General features: G+C 36.8%; 1 protein-coding gene across 1 annotated transcript in view; it reads left to right on the forward strand.

Moving 5' to 3' along the window:
- MICU1 (mitochondrial calcium uptake 1) overlaps positions 1–25170 on the forward strand; it is a 156695-nt gene that overhangs the window by 127439 nt on the left and 4086 nt on the right. The window contains 1 exon segment of the mRNA XM_014556251.2: positions 6937–7045. Coding sequence (XP_014411737.1) covers positions 6937–7045 — 109 coding nt within the window.

A 25170-nucleotide genomic window follows, 5' to 3' on the forward strand; every position in this document is an offset into this window, starting at 1 on the left:
TCTCAAGGTGTTCCCGTGGCTGTGGAGGAAGACTTATTAATGGAAAGTGACAGAGGACAATATTTCTCTCCCAGAGAGAACTCCTACACTGCCTAGTACCCAGCTCGTATCTGTTGGAAATTATAATTTCAGAAAATTGATTGCAAATATCTAGGTGGATTTTGTAAGATATACTCCTTTTTTTTTTTTGACCAGACTTATTTTTGAAATTTGCTCCAGGCATTTATTTGGCCTTAAAATAATATAGGTTAATTCATGTTTTGTTATGAATTTATGTTTTAAACTGATAAATTGGATGTTGGAGATACCGCCCTTAAAGGAATAAAGTGCTTTAGCCTTGGCAGGAGTCAATTTAGGACCTTGAAGACCTTGCAAAAGAGCTCTGAAGTTAAAGGACAAATTTTATCAGATGATGATAATCTAGGATGCTAAATGACTTCTGGCTCAGAATTTCTAGCCTGCTTTAGCAGAGAGATGGAGATTGATTGTACTTTCATGTTGATTAAATAGTGAACATAGCAATTAGCTAAAATGAGAGTTAATGAAGGGCCTTTGCTCCTAAGGTCACCAGCCCATCTCTCTAGGACCATTTCCCATTAAAGAGGGAATCACCATCTGCTTTCTAAATGCTGCTTTTATTCCACTTTGGATTTGTTAACATAAAAATGTAAGTTTTCACTTGGCTCACATGAACCGTTTTCTGTGTAGGGTTCTGTACAAAATATCAAACCAGACCTGAAGGATTAAAGGGCCCTGTGGTAGTATTAAATAAATATTTGCGTATTACTTAATGACCATGCAATGCTTCACAGCCATTTTTCTTTTTTGTCTCTCTAATAGCTTTGTTAGATCTCATTTCTCCTTTGAGGATATAGAGACAGAGAGAAAGAGAAATTAATGACCCACCCAAAGTCTGGACTAAAATCCAAGGCTTCATATTGCAGATATTGTCCCTTCTCTAGCAAAGTTCTGTTTCTCCTAATCACACTCTTCCTCTAAAGCAGTGCTTTCAGCCTGGTCTCCCAATAGGATCGCTTGGGGAACTTTCAGAAATATGGCTATTGGGGTCCACTTCAAGCCAATTAAATCAGAAGCTCAGTGGGTGAGGCCAGGCATCAGTAGTTCTTAAAAGGCTCCCCAGGTGCTTCTAATATGCATTTAGACTTGTGAGCCACTGCTCTGGAGGGGCCTGCTCCATCAGCGTCTCTGGCTGTTTTGTCCTTGAGTAATAGCTGGAAGAATTGGGGAACCTGCCACCCCTGGGAAAATTACTCTATTCATGCTGTGAGTAACCACCATGTTTTTACTCTATTCATGCTATGCATAACCACCATATTTCTTACTTAACAAAGACAGATTTTCTTTCTTTCTTTCTTTTTTATGAGAAACATGTTTTGTTTTGGCTTCATTTTAAAGATTGGTCCATGTCCTCTATCATATTTTCCCCCATTCCTTTCAATATCCTTTTTTCTGTGAATTTTTCTTCTAGAAAAAATTCTGACTCAGCTTTATTTTATTTTATTTTATTTTTACTTTCCATCCTCAGTGGCACTAGGATTCAAATCCAAGACTGTCTCATTCCAGAGTCCACAATCTTCCTACTGATGAACCTGCTTATTGCCACTTTTTATTCTCCATGATTTGAATAAGCTGAAGGGTTTGGGGGAAACAAGGAAGACAGTGTTGCTAGACTCTAGCCTAGGGGTTCTTAGTGAGGTAGAAAGATAAATTACAGAAATAGATTGTAAAGGACCTTGAATACTAGGCCAAGAAGTTTGGGATTTTTCCAGTTGACAGTGGGAAATCAGTGATATTTTGTCAGCAGAAGGAATGAACACATGAAGGAAGTGATGTTTCAGGACAATTAGGTACTTGTAGAAATGTATGTAATGGAAATGGTGTAATTTCCCCCCTGCTGCCAGGCACCGACCAGTTGAAGAAAAGTGTGGGCTTTGCAATGGTAAGATGTTTTATTGGAACCAGACAAGCATAGTAACACCTCTGAAAGGGCACCCAAGAAACTGGTGACAGTGACCAGGGAGGGAGACTGGATGGCTGGGGTAAAGGAAGAATTACTCTGTATTTAACACTTTGTACCATATTCATAAATTGCATGATATAAAAATGATTTAAATGTTTTTAAAAACTGAGCAGATGATAGATGATAAGAATGGTGAGAGGCACAGCTTGTAAGGGAGAAGGAAGGAGACTCTTTCATCTCTTCAGTGGGCCGTAGAAGGAACTCAGGCAATTAGACTGATTCCCAGGAGATGGATTTGCTCTAACCAATTAAAAGATAAGGCAGTAGAATCATTACAGTGTGTTTGCACTGCCCATGGCCTGTCAGCGTTAGATATCTGGCTTTACAACTGACTCCAGAGGAAGCCAAATTTTCCTTACCCCTCTTCTCATAGTACAACTGCTTTTTATTTTTTAAAAGTTTTATTGAGGTATAATTTATATACCATGAAGTATATATAAATTATTTTAAGTGTACAATTCATCCATCAATGATTGTTAGTAAATTTACAGAGTTAGGCAATCATCACTGCAATCCAGTTTTAGATTTCCGTCACACCCAAAAGGTCCTTCATGCTAGTTTCCAGGTCAATTCTCATTTCTGCCATAGCCCCACACAACCATCAGTCTTCTTCTGTCTCTATATATTTTCCTTTTCTGGACATTTCATATAAATGCATTCATATAATAATGTAGTCTTTTGTGTCTGGCTTCTGTTACAATATTTCTTAGGTTCAATCATGTTGTGCTTATATTAATAGTTTATTACTTTTCATTGCTGAATAGTAAATAGTATTCCATTGTATAGATATACTACATTTGTTTCTCCACTCACCAGTTGGTGAACATTTGAATTGTTTCCAATTTGGGGCTACTATAAATAACACTGCTGTGAACATTTAAGTACAAGTATTTATGTGGACCTATATTTCCATCTCTCTCTCTTTTTTTTTTTTTTTTTTTTTTTTTCTGTTTGACAGTTTTCTCTTTTAATTTCCATCTCTCTTAAGGAGAGTCCTAGGAGTGGATGGCTGGGTCATATAGTAAAATTACGTGTAACCTTCTTTTTAATAAATTGCCAAATTGTTTTCCAAAGTGGCTGTAGCATGTAACATTTCCACAGCAATGTATGAGAGTTCCAGTTTATCCACATCCTCACCGAAAGTTGTGATTGTCTGTGTTTTGGAGTTCAGTTATTCTAACAGGTGTGTAGTAGTATCTCATTGTGATTTTAACTTGCATTCCCTAATGACTGTTGATCCTGAGCATTGTTTCATTTAGTTATTAACCATTTATACATCTTGTTTGGAAGATGTCTTTTCAAATATTTTTTTAATTGGATTATTATTATTATCTCATTATTGAGTTGTAAGAATTCTTTATATAATTTTGGATACAAATCCTTGATAAGATATATGACTTTAAAATATTTTCTCGCAGTCTGTCATTTTTCTGTTTTCTCAGTATTTTGAAGCACACGTTTTTAATCTTGAGGAATTCTAATTTACCAATTTTTTTCTTTTATGAATTGTGTTTTTGGTATCATATCTAAGAACTTGCTTTACCCAGGGTCATGAAGATTTTCTGTTTTCTTCTAAACATTTAATCAATTGCTTTTAGTTTTGAGTGATAATTCTACTTGCTAGTTTAACAACTTCCCTAATGTTAAATTCATTTTTAAGCAACATGAATAAGTGTTTAGATTGTCAAAGTACAATTAGTCTTACCTTCTTTTTTTAGTCATCTAGAGCCCAACCTTATATAAGTTCTTTCCAAATGTAGATAGATTACTGGTTTACTGAACAGGTGGTCACAGAATAAACAGGTCCCCATAGATGTCAAGAAAACCCCTTTGATGCCAAGCCTAAGAGAAGGATATTTCCTTGTGACTATTATGTCTATAGTTCATCACCTGACAATAGATTGTGCTTAAGCCGTAGCCTTCTAGTCTGAACAGCTTAACTCACAGAAAGCATATCCTTTTATTTTCCATTCAGAAACCTCAGGCTACAGTTTTATTCTAACTTTATTCTAATAAACCTCTGGATTTTTTTTTCTAAGGCAGTTACCAAGAAATAAGAATTTCATGACTGGCATCATCCTCTCTTTAAGAAGGTCTTTCTAAATTCTATGTTCTATAAAATCAAGGCCCACATCCAACACAGTTTTATTTCCCTCACTGTTCCTGACATAGTGCTGAGTGGTTAATAAGTGCTCAATAAATATTTTTTAATTATCCCTATGTAAAAAAGGGCAAAATGTTACATATCTTTATTTAATAGTGACATAGTGTGATTTGTATTCCACTGTTTCTCTAAATTGTCAGGTGAATAGCCACTGAATTCAGATTGTTCTCTCCGTCTGTCCTCAAATAATTCTCAGCATAAGCTCTGGTCTTGAGCTGCAGTACTTGATGTTTCATGATAAATTAACTAACAAGCACTGGAGGTTGTTTATCAGAGTGGGAAGCATTTCCTCTGCCATGCGCTTTCTGTCCTGGGGGTTTTACGTTAACCTTTAGCCTTGGAAACCCTTTCATAACTCAACCCCTATCCTCCCCTTGCCTGTGGAAATCCACACCCTAATAAGTACAGTAAAACAGCTTTAGCATGGCTTTTTTTTTTACTGTGGTGAAATATACACAACAAAACTTACCATTTTAACCATTTTTAAATGGTTCAGTGGCATTAAGTATATTCACACTGTTGTGCAACCAACACCACCATTCATCTTCCCAAACTGAAACTCCATACCCTTGAACAATAATTCCTTATTTCCTCTCACCCCCAGGCCCTGGAAACCACCATTCTACTTTCTGTCTCTATGAATTTAACTACTCTAGGCACCTCATATAAGTGGAATCATATAGTATTTGTCCTGTTGCAACTGGCTTATTTCACTTTGCATAATGTTTTCAAGGTTGTAGCATGTATTGGAATTTCTTTCCTTTTCCATTATATGTATATACCATATTTTTTTAATCCATTCGTTCATTGATGGACACTTGGGTTGTTTCCACCTCTGTATGCCTTTTGATAGAGAAGAAGGTATTAGTGTATCTATCCACAAGCAGGTGATATTGTAGAACCTGTGCTTCTGGTCCAGTGTAATTCTCTTACAATGTTGTTTCTAGCCTAGGGCTTACATTAGATAGCATACTGTGGCATTTGTACAAGGAATTAGCCCTGGGTGGTCTAGATCAAGACCATGAAAGTGACCTCAGGTTAGGGAAAAATGCTTTAATATAGGCCTTTCAGTTCACTGCCAGAAGTCATGGAGCTTGGTACATAGTAGGTACTCCATAAATGTTTGATTGAATGCTTAAATACAGGTGCACTACTGTTCGTAATTGCCAAAAAACTGGAAATAGCCCAAATAGAATAAATAAATCATGATATATTCACACAATGGAATACTTATAGCAATAAAAATGAATGAACCTACAGATATACACAGAAACATGGAAAAATCTTAAAGACAGAAGCCATCTATAATAAAATACATATGCATGGTTCCATTTATAAAATTCAAAACCAGACTCCTCAAACATATGTTTAAGGATGCTTAAATAGATAGTAATGCTATTTTTTACAAAAGGCAAGGAAATGAATTCTCTAAAAGTCAGAATAGTTGTCATCACCGGGAGGAGAAGAGGCTCGTGACTGGGAAGGGCCATGTTGAGGGAGGTAGAGAGGCTTCTGGGATGCTGATAATAGTCTGTTTCTTGACCTGAATGGAGTTTTTATGGTGGTTCATTTTACAACAGTTTGTTAAGCTGTACATTTATATTTTATGCACCTGTCTATATGGTCATCATATTCCACAATACACAGCTTTTTCAAGTTCTGTGATTCTAGGGGAAAACAACTAAAAGATCATGTGACATAATCATAAACCCAAAATTGATTGATAAAATGAGAACAACACCATTGGCCAGTTTGGAGAGTACCAGGAAAGTACTACAGATCATCTATATTAAGGTTTCCTTTTTACGAAGTCACCGATCTGTATTCCTGGACTTTGTAGTTTGGGGAAATGGAAATCGAAAAAGGAACAGTACTAAGTAAAAGCCAGTCAACATCTGCAATCCATAAAGGACCTGATGTTTCATTAAAAGACATTAACCTCAGTGTCTCCTCAGTGTTATTCACTTCTTAGAAATTGTGTTCATTTCCATCACAGCATGATGTGTGAAATGGGAAGTAGGCAAATAGGACAAATCTTTCCTATAATCTCTGTTTATCCAACTACTCTCTTGAGCCATCATAGAAAGTAGAATTAAAGATCAGCGAATCTTTGACCAGCTTTTGAAAAGAGTTTCTTCATTCACAGAATTTCATCAGATTAAAGTTACATGGCAATTGCTTCGTTAGCAGCTTTAAAATTGAAATAATGAATAGCTTTACCAGTTGCCTGGGTTCTACTGAATTCTGAAACCGTTCCCATGTATATCACTGATTTTGGTGATTCTTTAATTAGCTTAACTAACCTCAAAAACTTAGCTGGCCTATGAGTAGATTATTAAAATGGAAGTCTTGATGAGTTTTACTTAATAAGATGTATAATACATCAAGTGGCTACAGCTCATTTAGGAAGTGTCCCAACTGATATTGTGACTAATCGGAGGGCACAGTTAGAAATATTTTCATTAAAGATATCCAGTCATCACTGTAAACAGTTTCATGTCAAATTTTACATATAAGACGAAGGCAATTCGCCACCATGCCTTTCTCAGAATAAAGTTTTGTTCCCCTGCTGCATACAAATTTGACATTCCTTGACTAACTTGTTCAGTCTCTGTTCTATACATAGCATAAATTTCTGATTTATAAGGATGAATAACTGCCCAGTTTTCTGCATTTTATACTGCTTTTTGTACAGGTTCCTACCTGACTTACCACTGCTCTCTTCTTTTAGGGTCTGACATTTCAGGAAGTGGAGAACTTCTTTACTTTCCTAAAGAATATTAATGATGTAGACACTGCATTGAGCTTTTACCATATGGCTGGGGCGTCTCTTGATAAAGGTAATGAAACCCAAAAGTTTTTTCTTGACTCTGTAATGTATTAGGTGATTACCCTTCCTTAATGATAATATACAAGTCTTACTTGACAAGTGTTTTTTGATTTGTTTTGTTTTGTTGATATCGCATGAGCCTTGCATTTCGCCCTAAGAGGCCGAGTTCAGCAAATATATTTTATTGTGCTAAACACTATAGTCAAGGCAGATGCCCATCTTTAAATGATTAGTCTTGGAAACAGGCATCTCACCTGAGGCACACTGCATGAAACTGCAGAAGTTCTCTCATCAGAGCCAGTCATGACATATATAATGTGAAGCTGAAGTCAGTATTCATTTTAATTCATTCTTTGTTGAGAAGGAATGGTTTGACTTATTTTTTGTATTAAAGCTGCGTTTGTTTTTTTTTTAACATAAATCTAACTCTGAGAATAGCACCCCCTCTTGGCTAACTTCATACAAATTCAGTTCCAGTTTGTACAGACAATGTGAGAGAGCAGAGGAATTGAGAACCAGTTTTTTCCCCAACATTTTATTATGAAAAATTTCAAACATTCATAGCAGTTGAAATAATTACTCAAAGAACATCCATATATCCAGCTTAGCTAATATTTTGCTGTATTTCCCTGATAAGATATCTATGCATATATTCATCCCTCTATCTCTTTTTTTGACGCATTCAAAGTAAGAGACCTAAATGTCCTTCACTCCTAAATACTTCAGCATGAATATTAACTGAAGTTCAGTAGTTATGTACAGTTCCCTTGTGCCCCTTCACAGTCAGTTTCTGCCCCCAGTTATCAGGAGGCAACCTTAATTCTGTGTCTTTTTCCACCATAGATTAATTTTATTTGTTCTAGAGCTTCATACAAATGGAATTATACAATGTACAGTCTTTCTAAAGTTTCTGTCAGCATGTTTTAGAGATCCATCCATGTGTTGCACTTATAGTAGTTTGTTTCTTTTTTATGAATAGTAATTTGTTGTGTACATACTCTACGATTTATTTATCCACTCTTCTGTTAAACACCTTGGCTGTTTCCAGTTATTGGCTGTCTTGAATAAAGTCACTATGAACATTCCTGTGTTAGTGTTTTTGAGAACATGTATTTTCTTCTATCTTGGATAAATACCTAGGAGTGAATTACGGGGTGCAGAGGAAGGTGAATATTTCATTTATAAAGAAAACTGTCAGATCCTTTTTCATGAAGAATGTATAGCAGTTCATGGTTGTTTCACATTCTTGTCAACAGTTGGCAGTATCAGTCTTTTTTAATTTTAGTGATTCTGGAATGTATATAAAGATGTCTCATGGTGTTTTTAATGTGTATTTCCCTGATACTTTCTATTATTGAGCAGCTTTTTGTGTCCTTGTCATTCAGTATCTTCTTTGGTGAAGTGTCTGTTCAAATCTTTTGCCCATTTTTATAAGATTGTTTGTCTTACTGAATTGTAGAAGTTCTTGATATAGAATAATAATACAAGTTCTATATCAGATACATATTTTGTGAATAGTTTCCTAGTCTGTGACTTTCCTATTCACGTTCTTAATGAGGTCTTTTGATTAGCAGAAGTTCTTTTTTTTTTTTATAAAGTCTAATTCATCAAAAAAAAATTTATTACTTTCTGGTCTTAATAACCTTTTATCTACACCAAACTTTGACGATCTTCTCCTGTATTTTCTCCTAGAAGCTTTAGTGTTTTAGCTCTTGTATTTTATATATAATCCATCCTAAATTAATTTCTAAATATGGTGTGGGTAGATGTCAAGATATCTTTTTTCCACTTGGATATTTAGTTGTAGCAGCAAAATTTGTTTAAAAAGCCCCTCCTTTAGTTTGCTTCGGCACCTTCGTCAAAAATCGGATGACCTTTTAAGTGTGCTTCTATTTCTCAGCTCTCTATTCTGTTACATTTATCTATATGTCTATCTTTGTATCAGTACTCACTGTCTTGATTACTTTATAGTGGCTTTATAGAAAGTCTTGAAGTATCAGGTATTATAAATTCTCCCAATTGGATTCTTCTTTTTGAAGATTGCTTTAGATATTTTAGGTCCTTTTTTTTCCATATAAATTTTAAAATCAGCTTCTCACTTTCTATGTAAAAGGGAGGTAGGATTGTGATCACAATAACATTGAAATATATAGATTAATTTGGAGGGAACTGACATCTTAGTGATAATGAGTCTTTCAATTCATGAGCATGTTATCTCCATTTGATTTTTCTCATCAGTAGTTTGTAGTTTTAAGTGTATAGATCTTGCACATATTTTTAAAATTTTATGCCTAGGTATTTTATAGTTTTAATGCTATTAAAAATGGAATTTTTATTTCATTTTCCATTTGCTGGTATTATAAAATACAATTGGTTTTGTATATTGATTTTTTTTGTTTTTTTTTTTTTCTTTTTGTTTTATGAGGGGGAGGTAATTAGGTTTATTTATTTATTTATATTTGGAGGAGGTACTGGGGATTGAACCCGGGACCTTGTGCATGCTAAGCATATGCTCTACCACTTGAGCTATACCCTCCCCCCTGTATATTGATCTTGTATTCTACAGTCTTGCTGAATCTGCTTATTCTTGTAGTTATTTTGGGAATTCCTTAGGTTTTCTATGTAGGCAATCCTTTCATCTACAGAGATAGCTTTGCCTCTTCTTTTCATATATGTATGCCTTTTTGTCCTTGCCTTGTTGCATTTGCTTCAGTCACCAGTACAGTGTTGAATACAAGTGATTACAGTGGGTATCCTTGGCTTCTTCTTGATTTAGAGGGAAAGCATTCAATATTTTACCATTAAGTTAGATTTTAGATAAGACCGTTCATGGATACACATTATCAGATTAAGGAAATTCCTTTCTCTTCCTAATTTAAAAAAGGTTTTTATCATCAATGACTGTTGAAGTTTGTCAAATACTTTTTCTATATATATAGGAATGATTATATGACTTTTCTCCTTTATTTGCTTAGTATGGTAGATTGCATTGATTATTCCTTATTATCCTGAAATAAACCTCACTTTTTAATGATGTATTGGCTTTTTATATATTGTCAAGTTTATTTCTAACATTTTGCTAAATATTGAGGAATATTGGTCTGGAATTTTCTTTTCTGTAATGTTTTTTCATGTTTTGTAATCATAGTATACTGTTCTCATAAAATGAGTTGGGGGCTTTTTTTCTTTATTTTCAGAGTTTGCAAAAGATTGCTGTTCTTTCTTTTTGAATTGTTTGATAGAATTCACCATGAAACTGTCTGGGCATACAGTTTTCTTTATGAGAAGGTTTTGATAAATATACAAGAATAAATAAATATACAAGAATTCACAGTTCTTGTTTTGTGTAAATTTTGATAAGTTGTCTTTTTTTTTTTTTAGGAATTTGCCTGTTTTGTCTGTTATTGAATTTGTTAACATAAAGCTGCTCATAATATCCCATCATTATCCTTTTGATATCTATAGAATCTATAAAACTTGAAATCTCCTCTTTTACTCTTAACATTGGTGCATTATGTCTTCTCTCTCTCTCTTTTTTTTTCTTTTTCAATCCACCTAAGGGGTTAGCAATTTTGTTAAACTTTTCAAAGGACCAATTTTTGACTTTGTTAATTTTCTCTATGGTTTTTTTCTGTTGTGTTGATTTCTGCTCATAATTTTATTATTTCCTTCCTTCTACTTATTTTCGGTATACATTACCTTGCTTTTCTTTTTGTAAGCTACTTACAATGGAACTTTACCTGCCTTTTCTAAGATAAGCCTTTGAAGCTATAAATTTCCTTATGAACGTTGCTTTTTCTACATGCCACAAATTTTGACATGTTCTATTTTCATCACCATTCTGTTCAAAATTTTTTCTGATTTTCCTTGTGTTTTTTTGGTGACTTATGGGTTATTCAAAAGTATGTTGCTTAATTTCTAAATACTTTGCTTTTTCTAGATACACACTTGTTTTTAATTTTTAATTTAAAATTCCACTGTGGTCAGAAACAATCTATAAAATTTCAAAGCATTAAAATTTTGTTTTATGACCCAGCATATGGTCATTTTTCTGATGAATGTCTCATATGCATTTGAAAAGAATGTGCATTCTGCATTTTTGAATATAGTGTTAAAAGTATCAATTAGGTGAAAGTAGTTGATAGTGCTCAGATCTTATATGTCTTTACTGACTTTTTTGTCTAATTGCTCTATCAGTCAGTGAGAGTAGAATGTTAATATCTCCAAGTATGATGCGTGAATCTATTTTTCCCTTTAAATGTTATCAGTCTCTGCTTCATGAATTTTGAGCTCTTGTACTAAGTGCCTACATACATAATGATTATGATTTTTCTGCTTTCCTGATGAATTGGCCTCGTTATCCTTGTGAAATGTTCTCCCTTTATCTTTAGTTATATGCCTTTTCTTGAAGTCTGTTTTGTCTGGTATTGATATAATTACTCCAGCTTTTTGGGTAGTTACTGTTTGCATGGTATGTCTTCCTCTATTCTTTTATGTTCAACATATTTGTGTTTTTAAGGTTCATCTCTGGATATTGTGCTGTATGCCAGAGATAGACACATTGTAATTGACTGTACTTCAATTTAAAAAAAAAAGTTCATCTCTTCTAGACATAGAACTGGGTCTAGTGGCCTTTTAGCTATGCCTCTTTGCATTGTGTATTTTAGTGATTTCTATGGAAATGATAACTTTTCATGGTTTACTTAAAGTTAATATTGTACCACTTCAAATGAAATGTAAGAACCCTGTGATTATACAGTTCCATTTACCATCACTCCGTCCTTTATGCTATAGTTGTCATTTATATTTCATTTGTATATATTATACAATCCCTATCACATAACATGATTTTTGGTTTCAGCAGGTACATTTTTAAAGGAAATTAACAGGAAAAATAATTTTTATACTTACCCACATTTACTGTTTACTCATATTTACCATTTTGAGTGTTTTTCATTTATTCCTGAATATCTAAACTTTTACCTGTATCACTTCCCATCAGTCTGAAGAACTTCCTTTATCATTCTTTATGGTACAAATGTGCTAGCAATGAATAATCTTAGTTTTTGTTTTATCTGACAATGTCTTTATTTCACCATTGGGTACTACAATGTGTGATTTTTAAATCTCTCCAAAGCACTGACTCAGTTTTATAAACACAGTCTTGCTTATTCAACACTTTTTTGTGGATTTCTTAAGATTTTCTAATATAAAATCATGTCATCTATGGAGATCATTTTACTTCTTCCTTTCCAACCTGGATGCCTTTTATTTCATTTTCTTGATCCATACAACTTTTAAAAATAGCATTTATCTCTTTGCTTATTTTTGTTTGTTTAAAATAATACTTCCTCTGACCTTTGTAGAATCCTTTGAAAAAAATTAATGAAATCATGGAGGTTATGTATGTGTGTGTAATACCACTGAGTCGTTTCTTCAGAATAGCATTGGTTTTATTGCTTTGTTTCACAAAACAGATGTGACAGCATCTGCAAATACAAAGATGTAAGATATGAAGTCATCACTTATTGCAAAAATAAAATCAATAAGCTCCTCTTCATATTTGCAAACTTTTTTGAAAAGTCCAACTAAAAACAATAGAATTACTTTAAAGAACAATTATATAGGATGAATCACTATCTGTGTTAAAATTGTAGGATGTACAAAATAGAATGATTCAGGGTAATGGTAGCAAAGGAAAGTGCAATCTAGTGGTAAGAGAAAGAAAGATAGAATTTTTTTCAAATGACACACAGGCCATTCATTTCCTGCGATGTTTAGTCTCTCCGGAGAGTTCATGCCTCATTATCCTTCTTAATAGAAGCAGTGATACAAATTATGCAGTCATATCTGATATCCAGAAGTATGTTTGGCTTTGAGATATATGATATGTGGCATTTGTTTTGACTTTAGTTTGTTGTATCTGTATAATTTTAGGTTCCCTGAGTGTAAAAGATAGATATCTAGGAGAAGCTGGCCTAGATTCAAGCTAAGAGGGAGAAGCCAAGTGAATTCATTTCCTGGGGTGCCATAATAGATTACCACAAACATGGTGATTACCACAAACATGGTGAGCTGAAACAACAGAACTATTTCACAAGTTCTGAAGGCCACAAATCCCAAATCAAGATGTTGGCAGGGCCATGCTCCCTCCCAAGGCTCTAGGGGAGAATCCTCCCTTGCCTCTTCCAGCTTCTGGTGCCTTTGTCTCTCCTTAGCTTGTGTCTGCATAACTCTAATCACTGCTCTGTCTTCACATGGCCTTCCTTCTTCTCCCTGTGTGTCTTTTCTTCTCTATGTCTCTTGGAAGGACACTTGTCATTGGATTTAGGGCTTACCTGGGATCATCTCAAGATCCTTAATTACATCTGCAAAGACCCTTCCTCTGAACAAAGTCACATTCACAAGTTCCAGGGGTTAAGAGATGGACATATCTTAGGGGGCGGGGTGGGAACATTCAACCCACTCTAGCAACCAAGAACTATCACTCATATGTAGTCCACAAATAAAGCAAAAATAGAAAGAAAAACTATGAATTTAATTTACTGTGAGAATATTTATACTGTCTGTTTAAAAACTCAGTTTGTGTTAGAAGCCTAATTATATTCTTTACCTGGGTAACTTCTATTTCTTCCTCAAAGAGGCCTTCCCTAACTACTTAGTATAAATTATAAAAAACTAACTATATTGTCTATAGCTTTTATAATTTTTAAAAAGAGGCATTAACCTAAAATCTTCTGCCTTCATTACTGTCATTAATTCCTATCCATAAATTAGAGACCTGGGCTTGAATTTTCACAAATATGGCCAATTAGGTAGGGCAGAGACTACTAACTGCAATATTTTGTACATAGATAGTAGATCCTTAATAAAGACTTATTAACTGAATTATGAGGAATAAAAGTAAGCATTATCGTTGATTCCTTACTCGTTCAACCCCATATTTATTTATTCAGTGAATCCATGTCTCTACTTCCAAAACATCCTGAATCTGACTCCATTTCTCCATGGAGCCAACCATAGTCCAACTCTCTTTACCTGGTTTCACAGGGCTCCATATGGCATGGCTCTTGTATACTCTTTGAGTACATCAAATATCACTTTCTTACCAGCTCACTCCATTCCACGTGTTCATCTCTTATAGTCTAGATACAGCAAGTTAATTCCCACCTGAGAGCCTTTGTTCTGACTGTTTCTTCACCTCAAGTGCTCTTTCCCAGGATCTCTGTGTATTTGGCTCCTTGTAATTCAATTCTCACGTAAATCACTTCCTCGGTAGGTCCATCAGCCTGTGTCAAAGCATTTACCACTACCAGATATTTTCTCATGTATTTATGTGTTTATGTATTATCTGTCTCTGTTTGCTAGAATGCTTATCTGTCTTGTTTGTGGATACATCCCTGTGTCTAGGACAACACCTTGGATATATTAGATATGCTATAAATATTTGATCAATAAATGAATGAGTGAATGAACATCTTGATAGACATGAACAAGACTTAGGATCTCAAGCCAGTAACCTCTCACCTTGGACAGCAGACAATGTTAACTGATGTACTGCAGTGTGCGTGAGAAGACTAGCCTGTGCTTGGCTACCATTCCAAGTCCCTTCACTCAGCCACATGTGCCTTGTCTTTTGCAGTCTCTTTTTCACACTCTTTCCTTTGCTTTTACACCTTCCTGATCCTGATAGTCCCACTAGTGATTGTTCCGTTGGTTTGAGTTCTGTACACATTCTCCTTCCACAGAAACATGGAATTTTACTGCTGACATGGATATTAAAAGAGAGAAAGAAAAGTGTAATGGTTAAGAACACAGTCTGGATTTGAATCTTGGCTCCATCATTGGCTAGCTGAGTAGCTTTGGGCAATTTCTGAATTTAGTTTCTATGTTTTTAAAATTAGGGTAGTTGCATTGTTATGAGGCTATATCTACAGAAAACACTTAACCTTGTGTCTGTCATGCAGGGAATGTTTAATTCACTACTTCCATTATGAGGTTGATGATGTAAACCAGACTCAATGTGGTTCATCCGTTTATTCGGCCAGCAGCTTAGGGTAGGCACTATGCTGGGAACAGGGATCTACCCTCAAGAAGCTCACAGTCTATTAGGGGAGAAAGAAAAGTGTACAAGCTGTTCAAGTTGGTGCGATAAGTGCTAATTAGACATGAAATTAAAAGTGTAGCCTCTGACCCATATGAGGGGTGGGGAAAGAGTGAGGCGGAGGTGGAGACAGAGTCCTTTTGTCTGCCTGCTGCTCTGTCTTAGCTGCTCTTAGTCTTAACTGTCTTCATTTTTTCCCAAAAGGTTAGGACCTTCAGAAATCGGCACCTTTTAGAGGCCCTGGCACTCTCTTCCTTGGCTATTTTAGAGCTTGCAAACGTGTCTTTAGACATAATTTAGCACAGAATTTCCCAAACAGCATTGTGAAGAACATTATACACTGCAATATGTTAATGGTTCTGTGGGTTTAAAACAAAATCCAAAAAAAAAAAAAAATGTTTTCCATGGTTCAAATAAGTTTGGAAAATGCCAGGTTATACAGAATTTCTTCCTGCAGCACTGCTCCTGCCAACTTTTTAATATGCTAATGTGCATTATTAATCTCCAGGAGAGTGATAGAGTTCCCAAACTTGACTTGCCCCAAAATGTCTTTTAACAATTTACAGAGCTAATGTTCCTTAGAACAGTTGGAGAAGCTAGGCAGGTGGCAACTGCAGATTTACATTACAGCCTGATCTAATCCCTCCAGGGTACAAATGCCAGATTTTGTTGAGGCTATTTCTTTAGTTCTGCATCGTCCATGTGAGAATGACAATTCTCAGGCGAGAATGACAATTCTCAGGCAAGAATGAAACATCTTTGGTGAATTTTGACCATTTCTCTGTAAACTGTTATATACGTTTCTACTGTAGGTCATCTCTTTTGTTTAGCACTTAAGAGGAATTGGTTCTATTGCTTATTTATATACATACTAGGCATAAAATTAGATATAACATCTCAAGGGCTGTCTGAATGATTTACCTAGTCTGCTGAAGAAGGTAATGGAAAATTGAACACGACTCATTCCCAGTGGCATCCTATGATGGAAAAGTTAGACACTATTTGAGCTGCATAGAAAGAGCTATGGCCTATCTGAATTAGAGTGTTCTTATTTCTGCCAAGAGAATAAAAACTTTCCAGGGACAGTAAAGCCCCCATTATGAAGCACCTTAGGACAGTGTAGATTTGGTAAATTTGTGGATCCAGTTGTGTCCCCTGTGTACTTTGAACTATAATAAAGGAAATAATCACACAAATATGGTCCATGGCCTTTAGTACTCATGCCACAGCACAAGCCAACTTAAATTGAAAATCAGAATTTATGACTTGGTTGTCCTTAATTCTTTATAGTCATTCTGTGTGTACAGTTTACCTTATTACCTGACAAGCCAAGAAAATAAATAGTAAGACGTGTGGCTTAACTCCTTCAGGATGCTTTCTGCAGCCGCAAGTATTTTTTCTGAAAGGTGGGTAGTATTTTTCCCCATTTTATGGATGAGGAAATACAAAATGAAGCATCTTACTCTTGGTTACCCAGCTGAGCACTGGTAGAACCAGAATTCAAGCTCAAGGCTCTCTGATCCCAAAGTCTGTATTGTTTCCAATACAGTTGTCCCTCAGTATATCCCAGAATGCTATTGGAATTTTAAAATCTTTGCTGAAACGCAGTCCAGGAGGAGGCAAGGCAAGTTCACCATTTTGAACCATGCTTCTCAGTAGCTTAGAGAAGAGAGGCTCTAGGCTGTTTCCTCCCAGTTCCCTTCGGTGAAGAGTTGACCATTCTTAGGTGAGAGTAAAGTCCTTGTGATAAACGATGACGTTTTGGAGTTAGTGTCCTTCTTTTGAAGATGAGATACGACATTTCCCCCTACAGTTGTCTCTTCTGTTCAGAACTAGGTTCTCCAGCTCGGACACACTCTGACATCTGCAATGCATACCCTACAGTGACACAGACTCTTGGAGTTGTCTAATCTAGCTTATTCCACATAGGAACATCTCAGTAGACATATCTGTGTTCTTCACTTTTCTGATCCTATTACCCTTTGGTGAAGAAACCAATACACAAAAGCCTAGTCACTTAAGTAAGGAAAGTTGGTATCCTGTTAAAGGATGCCACAGAACAGAAGAGACATATGTCTACACTGTCAGTTCCTCAACATCAAATTATAGGACGTATAGATGTGGACTTCTCAGCTTCTAATGATCAAGGTGTTCTTCCTCCCCTCTACTCATTGGTGTGGCAGTGCTTTGTTACACTTTTAGAGACAGGTCCAACATCTAGCATTTATTATGAGTTAACTATATGCAACACATCTGTAACCATAAATTCTGGTTTTAAGCTCAAACCTGATTTTGAGTCCCTGCTACTCACTAGCTTTCTGACTTTGAACAAACCACTGAAGCTCTCAAAATCTCGGTTTCCTCATCTATAGAATGGTAATAATAGAATACTTGCCTCAGTGCTGTTATGAAAATTAAATGAAGTAATCCTATATTAATATACTAGATTGAAAGTATAATTATACCCAGCTGCCTGCTCTGGTTTTCAGCTCCAAGGTACTGACTTTCCTCTGCCTGCTAACAGACTGGAAACAGCCTATCCCAATATGGAAACTTGGCAAAAAGTTGTTTTAAAAATCACCCTAGGACCTGAATAGGCTTACTTTCGTTCTCGTAGAAAAGCAGCATGTACTGCTTTGTTCAGCCACTTTTTGAGATTCTTACTAGTTTAGAAGTTATAAGTTGTTTGTACTTACTAATGAGGAGGATTGGAGCTTTTAATTTCTCCTAAGTTTATCATTCATCCAAAACTTCTTAGGATCATTACTTTCAGAAGGCATTACCATTATTTAACTTCTCTGCTCCAAGGAGTATCTAAGCCCTATTAATATCTCTAGTATCCTCAGCATTCAAGGGGGAATTTTCTACTAGACTGTAAACTCTCGAGGACAACAACCATGTTTTCCGCATCTCTGTGTCCTACTCTGAGCCTAGAACAATTCTTTATATACAGTAGATGTTCAGTTAATGTTGAATAAGTGAATAAACATGGTCAGATACTGTAAAGGATGGTGAAATGCCCTAATAAAGGCCTACGATGATAGGAAGAATGATAGGAGTATGACACCTTCCCATGTCATTAGTTTCCTTGAGATGGGCAAGTCACAACTTCTCTGACCTCAAGTTAGAGCGATATTAAATGTCTCCAAATGTTCTTCTACATATGACCATAAAATCAGCTTTTTACTGAATGCAGTAATGTTTTAAGGGACATGTTACAGCCTAAAGCTGTATCCAAATCTGTGTGATAATGAACTAACTTATAATTATCAGGTTCATTTGAAAACAGAGCAAGGCTGTTAAATTCCCAAAAGAAAGGTGGAAGTTTTAATTCATATTCTTGTTAAGAAATTTAAATTTTAATTAAACCTTGGGTATAGTGCCTCTAAAAGAGCTAATTTATGGAGCTTGGTATAGTAGTTGCAGAAAAGTGATAGTTCCATAAAATGTACCTAGGATGAGCACAGCTATATGTAAAGTTTGATTTGAGGAACCTCAAAAGGATATTCCCAACCATAAATACCTTCCCTACTTAACTTTCTTGCTCATAACAAGTTACTACAAAGTTAGCAGCTTAAAACACCACCCTTGGTTTCTGTAAGTCAGAGTCTGGGCATAGGATAACTGGGTTCCTGCTCAGCCTTAACAAGATGGAAATCAAGATGTCAGCTGGACTGCATTCTCATCTGGAATTCATGGTCCTCTTCCAAGCTCATTTGGGTTCTTGGCAGAATTCAGCTCCTTTTGGTTGTAAGACTGAGGTTCCTTTTTTTTTTTTTTTTTCCTGGCTGTGAGCCAGGGGTCACTCTCTGCAGGCTGCCACAGTTCCTTGCCATGTGGCCCTCTCACAAAATGACAGCTCACTTCTTCAAAGCTAGCAGGAGAATCTCTTTCCCCAGTGTGCCAAGATGGGTTCTTATATAACTGTAATCATGGGATTGACTATCCCATTACCTTTTCCATATAAAGTAACCTAATCACAAGGGTAGTATCACATCATATTCACAGGTCCTGCCCATATTCAAGGAGAGGAGATTTTACAAGATGTGGGAATGCTGAATCTCAGAATTCTACCCACCATACCAGCCATAATTCCAGAAATTACCACCTTTAGATTTATTATTTGAGGACTTCTGAAGATACGGACATTTTAACTAATCTAAGCCATGTTATCTAAAAAAAAATTAACATGGCAGTCATAAAATTTTAGGGCTAGAAGGGAGGTTAGAAATCACTTTACTTAAACCCTTATTATTTTATTGTTTTTAACCTCTTCACTTAACACATGAAGGAAAATGACTTGCTCAAATCACAGCTAGTGTGATACAGAACTGAGACCAGAGATTCAGGTTCATTGACTTCCATACCACTGTTGTTTTTGGTACATGGCACCCACTGCTAGTAGGACCTAGAGAATTATATAGGAGACTTAGTGCTTTTATGTGAAGGCAGAAATTGGGGTAGGTTCACAGCAAGAATGTATGGGAGAGCATCCCCACACAGCCATAACACAAAGGCAGGAGGTAGGAATGTCATAAAGATGCATGGGGAAAAGGTTATGAGAAAAAAGCTCCTATTTATAAATTCTCTTATAAAGTTTGTGGGAGACAAGCCCTTATGCATCAGCTCATTATTGCATTTTGTAAAAAAACATGTATGTGTGAAGAGGAGTGTTGGCCAGGATTCCATTCATTTAAGACAAAGTTAATCAATTTTTAAAACAAAATTAGTCATGGTGTAGGCAATGAAGCTCAAATTCTGAAAGGAATGTTTGCTTTATGAGGCACTTTCTCTGAAGAGACCTGATTTTTCCCCAAATTTAAAGTCACTTAGCAATTCTAAAGATTGATTCTGGCTTAAATATGTTGCTTTGACTGTGTTGTGATTTAGTAAAATTATGTAAATACCCCCAAGGAGGAAGAGAGCTGCTTTAGGGATTCATGACTACCACTGGGGGAGAGGGGAGAGTGAGGGTAGGATAAACCATATCTTAAATAGATAAGTAAGAACAGCATCAGCCAACATTACATCCTGCAATGAAAATGATCAGAAAGGAATTATACTAACTGGGGAAGTATAGAGATTAGTATTTAATGTAAGCACTGCTTTTGGGGGGCTTTAGGCATTACTACTCTTATAAGTGTCTGAAGTTTTGATAAGATACTTGTAAAGGTGAAGAATATTTAGTCTTTTGTATAATTTCAGTAGGCTGAATTTAAATATCTCATTTGCTTTCAACTTTAGCCATTAGAGATTCAGGCTCTGTTGAAGCTAACAACTATAAGCCACCAAGGAAGCAATTTTATAAAGGGGAGGTAAAAGGCACTTCCTCCTCAAGATTGAAGTTAGAATAAATGAGAAACTGTTTATCTAAATCATGATACATCTTTTTTAAAATTTATTTTATTTTATTTTATTTTGGAGGGAAGGTAATTAAGTTTACTTATTTATTTTTAGAGGAGGTACTGGGGATTGAACCCAGGACCTTGTGTATGCTAAGCATGTGCTCTACCACTAGAGCTATACCCTCCCCCCAAATCATGATACATCTTGTTGGTGGAATACTATGTAGCTATCAAAAAGGAACTGTTTATGTATTGGAATGAAATTATTTCCAAGATATGTTGTTAAATGAGTCAGACATTACCATATATTTAATATAGTTCCATTTTGTGGGAATAAGTGAAGAATAAATATTTGATTTTACATCCATAAGATCTTTCTGGAGAAATGAGATATGGGTTGCCTCTGGACAACTAAAGGGACTGGGGCATAAGTTTGGGAAGGAGACATTAACCCTTTTGTCCCATTTGGATTTGAAACAGGTGAATGTATTACCTAATGAAAAATAACTTTTTAAAATAAAAAAGAATGAAATGTAAAGAGGCAGAGAAGGCAAAGCAAGTTAATATGATAAATTGGTCTCCAAATAATGCCTGACTGTGTTATAAAGGTTTCCCTGCAAGGAGACTTGACTGGCCCTCTGCAAAATCTATCCTGATGCTCTTGCTCCCACCTGCATCTACAGTTCTCACTCTCTAGTCAGGCTTAGCATCCTTTCCTGCTTTCAGTGCTTTATTTAAACTGATTCCTCCACCCCTCTCCATCACTCACTACTGTACACACCAAATCTGGAGCACTCTGTCTCTTTAATCCTTTAGAATTTGAATCCAAAATGTACCTCCTACCAAGTACAGACTCTTCCCCTGTAACTTACATGTCTTTTTTTTTAACTGAGTAGATTATTTTATTGCTTAGTATACTAGTACCTCTAATGTGGCTTCATGTCATTTTATTGTCTTTTAGTCTTTTTTAATAGACTTTATTTTTTTAGACTTTCATTTTTCAGGTTTACAGCAGAATTGAGCAGAAAATACAGAGTTCCCACATAGTCCTCCCTACCTACACATAGATACTCCCCAGCCCTCAATATCCCTCATCAGTGTGGCATATTTGGTACAACTGATGAACTAACATGGGCAACTTATATGTGTCTATTAATAGCTCTGATATTTCTCCTATGTTTTTCTCAATCTTGATTGTATATATGATTTCCCCCAGTGAACTGTGATTGCCCTCTGGGTATTTTATCTGAAGTCACTGACAGCCTAATGATTCTGGTAGAAATGCTTGCCCATTGTGGACAAAATATGATGAGCATTTTTACTGAAGCCACTGGCTTAATCCTAAGCAATGGCAGTATATCTTACTGCCAGTTAGTTTGTACTAGATTAAGCAGGTAGGCCCATTGAAACAATAGTCTGGGATGATGCTCTGAGGTTCAGAAAACCTGACCACAGGTTTTCTCTGTGGCATGTACCAGAATTTAGGAGCCAGGATCACCAGCATCACCTCTGAAAGGGGAATCTGAGCACATAGAGGGGTCAGCCTGCCTGTGGCCGAGAAGCACCGTGCAGAACAAGGAATTGTTACAATTTTCATTATTAGTATACTGTATTGCTCTTGGCTCCTTAAATTGCTTGTTATTCTAAATAATGTCCTTTCCTCCCCACCCCGACCCCCTCAATCAGATTGAAATGTGTGTGTTGTATTAGCCAAAGTATCTTAGAAGAGCATACAGAAGAAAGGACAAGTGCTATTTAAGGGGAAATCCTTCCCCCTGTCCCCACCTTTCCCAAACTCATCTAGGGATGGACTTAAGAAACTAAGACATCTGCATCATAAGCCTTTCCAAAGCTGAAGCAGAAATGTCTCCCCTCACTTAACCTTAGCAGTCACAAGCTAGCTTTTGATTTTCTCCACTATAGTCCAGGAAGACAGGCATAATCACATGGCCACACAGCTAGAGACTGTCAACTCAACTTGGCGTATCACCTTTCCAAGCACCTTTGCTTTGGGAAGAGACAGGCAGCTCCTAACTGGGTCACACCATCCATAGTTCTTTCTATCTGTGTATCAGATGCAGCTGCGGGGAGAAGCTCCCAGGGCCACCTTTGTTTCAGTTCCTTTTCATTGGATTGCATTTTAATCAACCTGCTAAGTTATCTTTAAAACTGTCAGTGTAAGTTCCAAGGGAATGGTCATGTCTTCCACCATATAGGACAATCAGATCTGTAGTCAAACTCTAATGCTGGCTCCTCACAACCCCCAAATATTCAGTGACTCATCCCTGCCCACCAGCACTGAGTAATCCCCAATTTGGCTTTTCTTTCATCTGAGCTCTTTCCCTTATTTAGAGTGACAGATTCATGGGGGACCCATTGTATCCATATAAGGGAGCAAGCGGATGCAGTGTGAAAGGGAAAACAGCATTAGGCTGGAAGTCAGGAGACCTATATTTTAGACCCAGCTACCAGCTGGCTTTGTGACTCTCAGAAAGTTATTCAACTTCTCTGCATTTTACATTTACATTTTACATTTCCTCTGAGGTCTCTTCCAGTTCTAAGATTCTCTGATTCTAAGTGGATATTTGGACTCTGATCCCTCCAGATCTTTTTCTTTCTGGATAGCTTTATATAATATAGCTTCTGATATTATAGTCACACGAACTCAGTATGTGTTTCTTTTTGCTGGTGAATTGTCTAGTCATGGACTATGCCAGAGAATAAACTGGGGACCTGGCACAACTCAGATTCTGCCTGGACTTTTCAAAAAGCCAGATGGTTAGCACATTTTTGAGTGCCAGTTGAGCCCGTTTCTACAAATTCTTCCCTATCCTATTCTAGTAGAAATCACCCAATCTCATGTCCATCTATTGTTCAGGCAGCTGGACCAGATTTGTACAAAAGGAGAAGAGAAGCCTTGGACACCTAGGTCTTCTCCAAGGTGACTTCATGCTCCATATAGACATCTTTTCAGATTAGAAACTAGAATCCCAACCATCAATCAATTAGCATCATCAAATAGGGGAGACCCAAATTCCAGTGCCAACAACTGGTCTGCGTGGGGAAGTCGAGATCTGAAGGGGGGATTATTCTGCTTGCTGTGATTTAATTATGACTTTATGATTCAGAGATGTGGAAGCAAATCTGAATGAGCCAACTCTCAGGACCAGCTGTCAAGCTCTTGGCTTGTAATGTGCTGTCATCCTACTTGTCCCAAGGGCTCCCGGCTGGACAGCTTACTAGCTAGTTTAATTGTTGTTTCCTCCACTGCTCTGATTCATACCCTGGGGATCTTGGACTGTGAGAGGGCACCCCAGCTAGGTTGTTTGCTGGCTGGTAACGTCCCAGTGGCTTGACTTACAATAACCTAGCATCCCTGGTTTTCCCTCCTGTAGGACAGATGGCATCAGAGCCCTCTCCACGTGAGACTGGAATGTAATCTGTAACTGTTCCGTTGAGAGATGGCATTTGTAACAAGGCATTCCTGCCAGTAGCTTCCAGAAGTTCCCCAATCACTTAATACCACTTTAATGAGCTTTTCACTGAAAAATGCCAAGTGCACTCACTGATATTCTTGGATATTATTTAGAGGAAAAGGTACATCTTCCTGGGGAAAGAATGGGCCCTTGGAATGTCAAGAGGAATTGGCAGTAGGCACTCTGCCCTGAGAGAATGGAACTGGGAAAGAGAAAAAGAGGGGTATTATCAGTTATAACATAAGTGTAGGATTGGTATGAAATGCAGAAAAAGGAATGGTTAACAAAAAGCATTCCTGTTTACCTGATAGAGAACAGGTTTTGAGCCACTTTTCAGGACATATTTCTGTGGCCACAAAGGGCAGTTCAGTAGCTGATCACAGTTTGAGAGCATCCAGTGTCTTCTGATTCTGTTTTTACTGAGCAGTTTTCTGAGGTGAATTGAGTTTCCTTAGTAGGTTTTCCTACTGAGAAGTATAATGACCAGCTGTCTTCATTTTAGTTCTCTTAACAGTTACTGTTTTCATTGTAAATTGGCCTTCTGGTTTCTCTTCCTTCCCTGGGCAGCTTAGTTAGCAGGAATCAATTCTTCCTGAGCCAGCTGAGAGAATCAAGTATCCAGACCTACGAGGCTAAGTTTCTAAACCCTAGAACTTCTCCAGTCTTGTGGAGGCCCCATCTCCTCCGTCAGCACTTAACCACATCTCCTGAACATCCACACAATAATATATTCTGCTTAAGTATGTTGATCCCCTCTTCAACCTAACTCACGTCGCAGAAAGAAGGGTGGTATGAACAGTAATTTAAAGCTGCAGGAAGAAGAATCTGGCTCTTCCCAGCCTCCTGAGCAGCATAGTCCCCCTCCAGCCAGAAGCTGTGAACCACAATTAAGGCACAGCCCAGCTTGTGACCTTTCCTCTCCCCTTCGCCACACACATCCTCAGCTGTTTCTGTATATGTCCACCCGCAGCCTCACCCTCAGATTCAAGAAAAGACCAATAAGCCATTCTTTGCACTGCTAAGCCATCTCAGCGGTTATCTTGTGGCATCCCCTCATCTGAATATGACCATCAGGGTCTCACAGCAAGTTGGTGGTAGAGCTAGGACTCAAGCTCAGGTCTTGGGGCTGCAGGCCCAGTTTCCTGCGGCATCACCTGCTTCTCCACATTGCTCCGGCATTTGTATCAGCTGACCTTGTGGGCACTGTGCT

This window comes from Camelus ferus, chromosome 29 (genome assembly GCF_009834535.1).
Source record: "Camelus ferus isolate YT-003-E chromosome 29, BCGSAC_Cfer_1.0, whole genome shotgun sequence".
Lineage (NCBI taxonomy): Eukaryota > Metazoa > Chordata > Mammalia > Artiodactyla > Camelidae > Camelus > Camelus ferus.